At 36.8% G+C, this 11,887-nt stretch overlaps 1 protein-coding gene across 5 annotated transcripts in view; it reads left to right on the forward strand.

Moving 5' to 3' along the window:
* LOC108237353 (protein unc-13 homolog C) overlaps positions 1-11,887 on the forward strand; it is a 106,239-nt gene that overhangs the window by 53,569 nt on the left and 40,783 nt on the right. For all 5 annotated transcript variants that reach the window (XM_017418712.1, XM_017418714.1, XM_037979856.1 and 2 more), the window contains 2 exons: positions 5,478-5,611; positions 7,885-7,970. In XM_017418712.1, the coding sequence (XP_017274201.1) occupies positions 5,478-5,611; positions 7,885-7,970 (220 nt within the window). The remainder of the gene's footprint in view (positions 1-5,477; positions 5,612-7,884; positions 7,971-11,887) is intronic.

Below are 11,887 nucleotides of genomic sequence, written 5' to 3' on the forward strand. Positions count from 1 at the left end.
CAGAACTAGTTGTTATAAAACACTTTATTGCTTTCTTGGATTTACTGTATTTCCGTGTGAATTTAACCACTACCAGGTGAAAAAAAATCTAACTAAAAGGGTTCACAAAAAGTGTCATTGTATTGGACTTGTGCGCACACTGGTTCAAATGCAAAAGGATATGCTGAAGTTGTTCAATAAGAAGAAGACCTGTTGTGCAAGCCCAGCAACAATAATTGCAGTTAGGCAATATGTATGTTTTTGGAGTTTGTCTTGAGGTCTGTAAACTTGTTTGCTGTGCAAAATTTGTAAGTTAGCATTTACCTGAATGTTCCCTTAGGCCTTTAAAGTAACACAAAAAAAGCAGCATATGGACCAATGTGGTATTTTTGAGTCTCAGTCATTTTTTATAACCCAGTAAATGTGTTGTCGTAGGTATTCCAGCTTGCTCGCATATTTTCCCCCATTATTTTTCTTATTTTCTTGTGTATGGGACATTTTTTTCAGTTGCAACCTTTTGGAAAAAAAAAACAACACCACAGGGTGTAAGAACTTTAAAAAGTCATGTTAAGCTCGAATCAATTTTGATTTCTCCCTTTGCAAAACTCTCTACCTGTGTTTATGTGTTTGCAAGTAGACACATACCCATTAAGGCTCAGTCAACAAACCTTCCCTTAAATTACAGTGATGCAGTACAATCCCACCTGGCTGTCCAGATGGGTGAGCAGTTGTGTTTGAGAATGTTTTACCTATAAAACATTTGGTAGATTACTCTTTATTTCACTTGTTTATAGCTTTGTTCTGTGATTTTCTGCAGTCTCTTTTACTTTAGAACACCTTTGCTACTTTTGTTTGTATTATAGGGAATGATGGGTCATATTTAATATTGTCATTGCCATAAACAATAACCAGAACATTATCATTGTCTCCCCTAAAAGAATTTTTGGTGCCTTTCTCCCATCATGCCTTTATCATGTGTTGCCTCCAGCCTGTCATAAAACTGATAGTATATCTTCCGTTTCAGCTTTAGTGTGCTTGTATTGATGAGTGACAACGCAGGGAAAAAAAAAATCATTCCAGCATGGCTTGAAATCAATCGTCTCTCCATCACCACTGACATTTACCAGACAATAAAATATACACAGTGTCTATTGCAAATGTTACTTGAAAGAGAGGGAGTTTGCCACAGAAAAAAAATAATCTCTGAAGGATCAGGAAGAGTTTCTTTTATGCAAATCCATGATTTGTTTATTAGATGAATGCCTTCCATTCATGGTGGCGAGTGATCATAAAATTGCTTCTGTTTGTCTGTCTGTCAGCAGATTATCTCATGAACTACTACACATATTTTAATGAAATTCCCCAAAAGTAATTAATGAATATACTTCTGTAACATTCAAGATGGTGGATGATATTCATTCAGGAGGTTTTTTTATATAAGTTGATCATAAAAATAATTCTAAAGCATTTCAGCATGCTGTTGAATAAATTAAGCCACACTTATGCTGTAAAAGGTGTAATGAAAAGATTGTAGAATGACTGAAATACATTTTCAAAAAACATTAATTACATATGTAAAGATATTAGAATCAGTAAGTGCTTAGATTTAGTTTGACCTAATACATAAAAGTTGAATAAGCCCGTTTTTTTTGTGCTTTGTTCTTGCCTAAGTAAATAAGCAGTCACCAGGCAGCTCCTCCCGATTATTTTACGGTTTACTTCCCAAGGAAAATGGTCTTCATACTGAAGGAGATAATGTCTTCTTAGGTCGTAATAGGGTGCGATCTCCTCAAAAGTTGAATAATAAGCATCCTTTGTTTAGAAAAGCCTAAGGGGTTGTAAGCAATTACCAAACCTGTGAGATAGACACTCTCACTAATTACATCCTCGTCCACCACCGTTTCACAGCAGACAGACCCTCCATCAATGCTTCCGGTATGGATGAAGAACAAAGACATAAACCTCACCCAAAAGTAAACCTGATTGTGACCATAAATCACTATGTTCACACAGACTAGGTAGCCTTTAACACAGGAAAAACAACAGGTTTTAGACCCCAATCGTCCAGTTGCTAAGTGTGACCGAGTGTGGCATCACAAGAGCTGACATTGTGGTCTGGCAGGCAGAAAAGTACTCGAGCCACAATGAGGCATCTTGCATAACAGAACAGCAAAGCTCTCTGTCTGGACGTAAGATGACTGAGGGGGAAGAGCACGAGGATCTGTCTTCACTTTTTCTTAAGTATGTGCATTAAAAACAGGCCTTTACAAAAGAAATGTTTCGAAAAATAGAAAAGACAGAAGTAATATATGAGAAGGAGGAAAGGAAGAAAATCACCCTTTTTTTTTTAAATGGTTGTTTCAGAATGTTTCTTCAATTATTTTGTGACCACAGTAAAATTGTGCTCAAAATGACTAAGCACTTTCTTTGGTCATTTTTAGACGAAAAATGATCTAAAACATGTTCAGATTTTGAATTCCACTAAACAATAATTCACATGGGCAAGCCAGTAGACTGCTTCAAAAATAAATGAGTAGAAAAAAAAACACAATAAGAAGTTAAACAAAAACAACACAAACATTTAGCAACTGTAAAAGCAGCATGATGGGTTCCCATTAAATGCTGAAAGTTTTTACCATGTACAGATAATGTATGTATTAAAATAGTTTTTTGTGATGACTAGGTATAATAGTTTTGTGATATTTGTTTACCTCATTAGTTTTACTTTAGAACTGTGAGAAAATCTGAAACTGTTTTAGGTGATAATTTTGCAGGACTTTGACAAGTTACTCTACTATACCATTTAAAATGCATTGCAGGCGTTTCTTAGTTTCTGAGAACACCTTTAATCAGAGTCAGTATTTTGTGTCACATTGGGAGGATTGATGAAAAACCTATTGTATGCTAATGCAGATTCCTCCCACGCAGGAAGTGAACAAGCTAAGCAATAACTATAAACCACTAGAAATCCTCTAGAGGACTTAAACACTGCTTTGGATATTTCTTTTGTGCTCCCACCACTTTGGGCACACAAAGTAGTAAAAACTAAGCTGGACTCATAGTTCGGTGCTGCGTTCACATTTTGCCATAAACTAGAGTGGAGCTGCGTGGCTGTATAAAGACAGGAGGCCACTCAATCACCCCTGACAATGTATGTGTGCCTACTAGAAGTGCATACCAATGAGTGAAGGGATCATATGGTACATTTTAGTGGGATGCACACTCTGTTCAATTTAATAAGGATGGCACAACCTTCAGTGTCCTTCATATATGCATATTGATATAGTAAGATCACACACAAATACATACACAGACAGGCTTTGATCACTTCCCGAAGAGACGACTTTTATTATTCATGTCTTCAGAAATTACCCTTCCAACATGATCAGTGTCAGACCACGATTGCCCAACTTTGGATCTGCAGCTAAAATGTATTTCAGTTTCTGTTCATGTGGCTTTAATCAAAACTTCTTTTTAAAATCTGGAATTCACTTGTTATCCTGGCAATAATTTCATTTCAAGTATTAACAAAATTATTGTTAAAGCAAATGCAATCACTCATGTCACCCTGTCCTAATTTTCGCCACAGATATATATATATATATTTTAACTACTCTTCTTCGGTTCTTGTAGTGCCCTTGTAAATGGTTAATGTTTAAAAGGACATGTAAACACAGACTATCACAAATCCAATAAAACTCAAGGGAGCACTATTGAAACTTTAACGTTTTCTCCAAAGACCATGTCTAATGAAAGTTTGATGAATTTGAAATATCCAACCTTCAATGCAATGCAGAGTAATGTCTTTTTAGGTTTGTGAACAACAAGATAGATTTAACCTTTGCATCCCAAAGATTAGTGAGTAGTGAACCAGGGGTTGTCTGTTGCACAATCAGCTGTGAGATCTGTTTCTTGATCCTGTGAGATTAAATTCGGAAGCCTTCACAACTGCAAAGTCAGCAGGACACACAGCAGCATAACATGCCCTCCATTTCGATATATTTAAAGCAAGAATCTAGACACTACTTGATTATTGTAGGAATTGATTACAGTCTAAAGATTGTATCGGGGATAAATGGGCTCATTTCATGAGATGCTCAACAACATGTCTTATGCCTGCTGTATGAAAATCAATACAATCAGGGTTGGTGAATAATTCAACCTAAAGTTATTCATAAAGTGATACAAACATGTATCATTTTGTATAGAATTTAATACAAATTGCACAGCCTGAGTTATATATACTGTATAAAATAGAGGTTGCATACATCATCCTCCTGGAAGGTTGTGTCACCAAAGTTCAGACTCATGGGTTCTATTTGTCATTATGTGTGTGAGAGCAAAGGTGAGGTAACATTCTCAGTATAGAGATTTATTGAGTACAGATTTTTCTGTATTTGTGTGCGGTTGTGACTGTGTGTGAACTCAGTTGTGTTTTTGTGGCTTTCCTTGTGTGTGTGTGTGTGTGTGTGTAACCTGCTGGAGGCAGACGGGATGACTGGGACGGTTACTTGTTAACTGGAGAGCGGTGCAGTCACATTCAGTGTGGGGCGAACAGATGGTTCAGCTAGTGAGAGGTTTTGGACTTGACACCTTTCAACGCTGTAGCAGAGATTTCTGCAATGGCCTGTGACACACACAAACGTGTACAAATAGACCCAGTGTTTTAGATTTAATTAAGAAGCTGTGCTCCTTAAGATAATAGCGCTGGTTGATTTGATCATAGTTTTACTGAGTGCAGAAATGTCTAATTTTATTATATTTCAATGAATGAGCAGACGAGTTGTCAATTTCTAATGAAGCTAAACAGACTATTATCTGAATATTTTCACATCACAGTACTTTACAGATACTTTATTGCCTTACAGTTGGATTTAGCTGCCTTATTGAGGATATTTTGTTATGCAACTCTTCATCTAAGAACTCAAATGCCATAACTCAAAGTATAATTAAACACTAATTATTTTCCTGAAACAAAACTACTTAAATTGACTATGACTTGAAAAATACTGTGCTTATACGCAGCAATAAAACCCATCTTTTAAAGTCAGTTAGTGTCAGTAAGTGATGGATTAGCAGAAGAAGGAATGTTCATGTTTAAAATCAGTAGGCTAAAGCAGCACAGCATTTATGTGATTAAGCTTTTCTCAAGAAATACAGGTTATAAACAATATCTTTTTTTATTTCTCTTAATACAAGTGTTTGTATTTAGGACACTAACATTTGTGGCTTTTACTGATCTGGGATAAAGTAAAGTGTAGTTAGCAAGTCAAATTTTAAGCTATTTTGTGTTACTGACGTCACAATGGACATCTGGCACAAAACTGACTTCCCCAGTTCTTATTTTCAATGTTGACATACTGTATGAGCTGCATGCTAAAGTCATTCAAAACACTACATAAAAATTTAATTATAAGTAAAATTTAATTGATGTTTTTATTCAGTGCTTGGGTATTATATCTACCCTTATTGTCTGATTTTTTTTTTTTTCTCCATAGAGCCGGAAGCAGGATCTTCCAAGAGAGGAGCAGGGTCCATCCATCAAGAACCTGGACTTCTGGCCAAAACTCATCACTCTCATGGTGTCTGTAATCGATGAGGACCGCACAGCCTACACCCCAGTCATTAACCAGTATGTACTGTACCTCTTTATTTGACTTGTGTTTTTGCCAAGACATCAATTCAAACACATTTTCAAAGTGCACGTAACAGAAAAATGTGCAAACTATTTTTAATCAGAGAATACTTCTAAAAAAATAATTTTACATTTAAATTTGATTTGATAGAAAAAAAATGAAAGAAAACACAAAATAATTTATTTTTGCTTTTCAGCATTTGACTCTTTAAAAAATCTACATCAGGGATATATATCACCCAGAACATTATGACTACTGACTAGTAAAGCAATACTCTTTATCTTATTTACAGCACAATGTTCTTCTGGTTAAACCTGCATCCTAGCGTTCACATGAATGCTGCTTTGACTCCTGCCATCTACCCAAGCATTTCTGCAGACCAATTAAAGTCCATAAATGACAACTCTTTCCTACAATAACAGTGCCCACTCAGCAGGACAGTAATTGGTCCCAGAAAAACTGTTTAGAGATTGCTTAAAGTTTGAGGTGTTCACTCAGCCTCCATAACTCCAGATGCCAATTTGACACAACCCACTGGGATCTGATAGTATCTGTAGGAAGTAAGCTTCATCCACACAGACTCCACCTCATAGCCCACATGACGTCTTTGATTACCAAAAAATCAAGAACACTCCCAGGTGTTCTTCGTTCGGACCGATCTGTACGGTTTTTGCAGCGAAAAAGAAACCTACTCAGCATGGGGTTTGTGGTTTTATTGTTGTGGCTGACTGGTGTATTTTCAGTGTGGTGTAGGTGGGCTGTGAAGCAACCAAAGAAGTTGGGGGTGAAAAATGTGGTGTGTAGAAAGACATATTGGGAAAAGACAGAACAGCAAGGCACTGTTGCGAAATCATATAGCAGATAGGAAATTTGTTTAAAGAGAAACTAACTTCCACTTGTTGTAATGTTCAATTTCATGGGAAAGGTTTGCACTTTGCAAGTAATTCATATAATAATATAAACATATTTTATATCTCAAACAAGAAGTGTTGCACTCCACTGAAGAAATGTGCATTTTTCTTCTTCTGTGTACCTCCTACATACCCTCCTATATGAGTCACTCTTTTTGTTTATTTTTTCTTTCCTTGCTGATTTACGATGCTTATTAAGACTTTGTTTATGCCCTGAGCTTTCTCTCCTACACTGACTAATGATAGGTCTGCAATATTCATGCCCAATGTCTCCACCTTTCCATGGTCAAGTTGCAGAGTGACAGCAAATTTGATGCTTTTTCAGCACAAAGCCATGGGTGGACTTGTTGCCTTTAAATAATAGACACTGCAGCCAGAGGGAAGTAGCTGTCAGTCTGTTGCTCTCTGCTGAGAATATTTATGTGGGAATCAAGCCTCAGGAATTTTGATCCAGTAAACAAATTTACAGAATTGATGTTATGATTGGAAAAATAAAACCATATGCTGTAGTTGTTTTTAAAGGTTTAAAGTGTGGGATGACTATTTCCTAAAAGATTCTTGCAGACAGCGCTTGTTTCCCCACATAGCAATAAACTGCAAAGCATCAACAGATACAATATGTGCATCAACTGAATTTCAACCCCAACAGGCTTTTATTGTTTGCCACACTTACAATACCCCAAGTGGGCGCAAGACAACATTGAGGAATAATTTAAGTGGCCAAAAATATTTTGAGATGGATGATGATAAAAAAGAAGCAACTGTTTCAGGGCTTTTATAGTATTTGCTTGACATAAACCATAGTTACACTCCATATATATTGAGCATTACTTTTCTGCAGAAGTGTCCCAAAGGAAAAAAATATCATTTCAGTAGAAATCATTGGACAAATTTGTTTGATGCTGGTGAAACAACAATCTCCAGCAGAAAAAAAAAACATTTCCAGATGAATTAACCTTTTTCAGAACAGGGTTTGTCATCTATAAATGTCCTCCCATGCCTGTGCCAAGATACGGATAATTAAACCACTGACATCTCACATTTAAGCTTTGACTGAAAATCCATAGGCATTCTGAACAGATTACTTGCCAAAGACGTTGCCACCCTATGTGTCTCTCCTTTGATTTGACATTTCCTCCTGCACTTTTTCTCATCTTTAGGCATGCATCTCAATTTCAGGCCCAATCTAACCAGGTCTGGATAAGGCAGATGAATTGATTCTGAGATACACCAACCAAATCCTCTTCCACATCTGTTATTTACTAGAAATTCAGTCTGGGACTAGCCATTAGACCATCCACTTGAGTGTGCTGTTATACGGAAATGAGTGTGATTGGAATCTGTCTCGATTTCCCCAGGTTTCCCCAGGAGCTGAATGCAGGGAAAATCAGCGCTGAGATCATGTGGAACCTCTTCGCGCAGGATATGAAGTATGCAATGGAAGGTCAGTGAAGCTGTCAGTCACTTATCTATTTCAAGAGGATGTGTGTGTAAAAAGAGTGGAGTGAGAGAATCTGATAAATGACCTTAACTGATTGAGTGATAATCAAAAACATTAAGCACGTGTTAGCTAATCAGCAGCTGCCTGTAATTTACTGCTCACTCGTATCTTTTAAACTTTACTGCAATGAGTTCACAGTGTTTCTGTAGTAATGTACTGTGTTTAGGTCTGCTGTTTATTGGCTTGTGTCGTGCTGTTTCATCTGGGCTGTGTGGGCTGCTCAATTCTTACAGAGAATAGGAAATTTCCTCAAACCAAAATAAATACTTGATCAAAGACATAGTAAGATTCCCAACTTTTTTCTATTTTATGTGTTTTGGTGCTTTATAGTCCAGTAGCTGTCACAAGCAGGGTGAAATAAGAAGAAAATACTATAAAAAATAAAGGCTTAGCATTCATTAAAGGAATGCATATAATCTGCCATGTTGTATGCCAGAGATTATCTTGTGATGTGAAGGGACACAGTCATAGACTCTTTTGGTCTTGTAAATGACATGATGCACAATATATTGCAAGATCTCTCAAGAGTTGTTAGTGCTTGATGTATGTATTCAGGATGACTCTCAGCTACTACCACAGCAAAAGTTAGCTCAATATATGTAGATCTGAATGAGTTCTAACCATGTTTGTGTTTGTTAAAGTACAATAGTCCTATTGGTTTATGAGATGAAAAGCGGCAGGGATGAGAGCCAGCTCCTCTAAGTTTGAGGCCATGGTTCTTAGCTGGAAACCGTTGAAATGCTTCCTTTGGATCCGGAATGAGTCTCCTTACAGTTCAAGTATCTGGGATTATTGTTCACAAGTGATGGTAGGATAAAGCAGGAGCTGGATATACAAATTGAGGCCCTGTTCTTAGTAATGTGAGCTTTGATCGGTTGTGGTAAAAAAGGAGGTGAATGAAAAGGCAAAACTTTTGATCTATATTCGAACCCTCACCTATGGTCATGAAGTATGGATCTTGACCGAAAGAACAAGACCCCAGATACATGCAGCTCAAATGAGCTTCATTCGTATGGTGGCCGGACTCAGCCTTAGAGATAGGGTGAGGAGCTCTGTCATACGGGGGGAGGTCAGAGTAGAGCTGCTGCGCCTTCACATTGAAAGGAGTCAGTTGAGCTGGTTCGGATATCTGATTAAGATGGAGGTCTTTTGGGCATGTCCCACTGGGAAGAGACCTCAGGGTAGACCCATAATTCGCTGAAAGAATTATGTATCCTCTCTGGCCTGGGAACACCCTGGGATCCCCGAAGAGGAGCTGGAGAGTGTCGCTGAGGAGAGGGATGTCTGAGTTTCCCTCCTGGACCTGTTGCCTCCATGACCCAACCATGGATAATTGGTAGAAAATGGATGAATGGATGGATGGTTTATGGGCTATTTTGTGAACTAACACACTGTAATAAGTCTAACCAAATTTAAAGCCAAATTTTTAAGCAAAGATGTGCAATGTGTAGCTGTCGGGGTATGTGTTGTAGAAGTCTCAACTACCCCACCAAATTTTAGCTCAATATCTGTAAAACTGACTGAGTTACAGCCAATTTGGTCTTTACCCATGTTGCTTAGTTGTTGCAGCCATCTTGAATTAGGTTGCCTCTAAAAGTTTCCTTGAATTTCTTCCAGAGATCATGAAATATTTTGTTAATACAACAGAGAAAGACAAACACACGCACACACACAGACATGGGCAAAAACCTTATTGTCTTTTTGCTTTTGGACCAATAATAATTTATACTGTGAAGCTAAAAGTGGTTTACCACAGCAGCCATGCAAATTCACTAGAGTGCATTGTGCAATGTACATCATTTTTGTTGCTTTTCCTTTTGCATATTGTATTTACTCATTTATTTTATCCATAAAAGTATATTGTGATTTGTATCTTATAATGTATTTTTTACAATAGGCCAGCAAAAAAATAAGATGGGATTTCTTAATATGAAGGAGAGTGTTACTCTTGCATGAAAGAATTAATTAGTTGCAGCCATGTAAAACCAAATTCAGTCAGTGTACTCCAAAATGAAATCCCTATACCTAACAAGTGGAGCTAATTAGGTATATATTTGTTTTTTTTTCATATATCTGTTGTTTTTTAAAGACAACAGAGAATCACCTCAATCACAACAGAGAATAAACCTCAAATCTGTTTTGCTGGCATGGAGAAAGACATTCTGTCTTTTGTCGTTTGGTTTTGACATCAATCCTGACCCCCCCCTTCTTTTTCCAGCCCACCTGCTAGGAGGTAGTGAATGCCTCCTGGAGGCTGTGTTTAGAGCTGGTGGTTTCTGGATCAAACTCTGAAGGATGCAGCAAATGGTGCTGAGGTGAAAAGAAAACAGGTTTATTAAAGCAGGGCATGTGAATGAACTAAAGCTGTTTTATGTGTGTTTGAGACTATTTGTCCTCTGAGACCAATATGTCATGTTTGGTTGTGAGCTTTTGAAGTTTCACACCAAATTATTACTTTTAAATGAATATTTTTGAAGCTTTATTAAACAAAGGTTTATCCTAATAACACACAGGAAGTTGTGCTATTGTTTACTAAATTTATCTCACTTGTTTGAGCACTTCATAAAAATTATGTAATTTTTCCTTATTTTTTTTCTTTATGTTTTTAATTGAAGATTTTCCTACAATTTAGAAGATCATGCTATGGTGACCAAATAATATTGACCAAGATGCTTATGTATTGGCTGAAATACCACAGAAATATTTACAATCATGTGGTCAATTTCTTGTTTTTGTTTTTTTTTTCTTCTGAAGTTTTGTCACTTTAAGCACTGATCCCAGTTTTAGGCAGTCCCACTGCAGGTCCTGTTTCTGACTTGCCCTGATTAGTAAAGCAGTCCAACTAAAAGTGGCCGGTGCACAGTAAGAGGTTGTTGGTAACCTTTGCTCGAACAATGCCCTGAAAATACTTTATTTACTGGGCTTTTTTGTTCTAAAAAGCTAGGAGGTTTGTATTAGCCATGGGTCCAGCTCTGTGCAGCTGACAAAAGAGCAATTGGCATGAAAACAAGTGGGAACTAAATATTTCCAACTGGAATAAAAAGATACCAGAAGTCATTGTTTTATGCACGAACTTGGTATGTTTTGTTAACCTCACCATTGTAACATGTTTTTTCTGAACTTGTTTATTTTCACAACATGTACTCAAATTTGACATTGGTTTTCTGAATTTGGCTAGACATGGCTGTCATACACCTTTTGATGAGTTGCTCCAAGTTGAACCCTAATGCTGAGTTCAGCCTGACAGAGAGCATGATGTTAGCTGATTTGATGAAGACAGAAGAGAAGTTGGGTAATTTGTGGTTAAAGTTTATGCTCCCTAAATTGCTATTCAAACCAAGGGGAAAGGAATGGAACCAAAGAGCATATTTGTGGTTTATACTCTGCTAAGTGCAATGTATAAAGCTACAATCTATTGATGTTCCCACAATAACACTGTATATAAGAAGCTTAAAGATTCTGTACCAGCAATGATTGAAACGTAAACTCTTCTCTGTTGGGGAGGGACATACAGAAACGGTACTCAGATTATGTGCTTGCACCTGATTTTATGTTGACAGATGCAAGTTTGTACGTCTGTGAAAACACACTGAGGTAGTTAAAGAGTGAACAACTTTAAAGCTGCTTTTTTATGACATACATAAATGACCTTAAAGCCCAGTCTACACTATTCTTAAAAAATATATTTAAAAGATTTTCTGCTGTGTTTGCACCTTTCATCAACATGCAAACAGCATTTTTTGTGGGGATAAATGGGAATTTTTGAAAACGCTTACCAATAAAAGAGAAAGTCATATATATATATATATATATATATATATATATATATATATATATATATATATATATATATATATATA

Source organism: Kryptolebias marmoratus, linkage group LG15 (genome assembly GCF_001649575.2).
Source record: "Kryptolebias marmoratus isolate JLee-2015 linkage group LG15, ASM164957v2, whole genome shotgun sequence".
In the NCBI taxonomy this organism is placed as follows: Eukaryota; Metazoa; Chordata; class Actinopteri; order Cyprinodontiformes; family Rivulidae; genus Kryptolebias; species Kryptolebias marmoratus.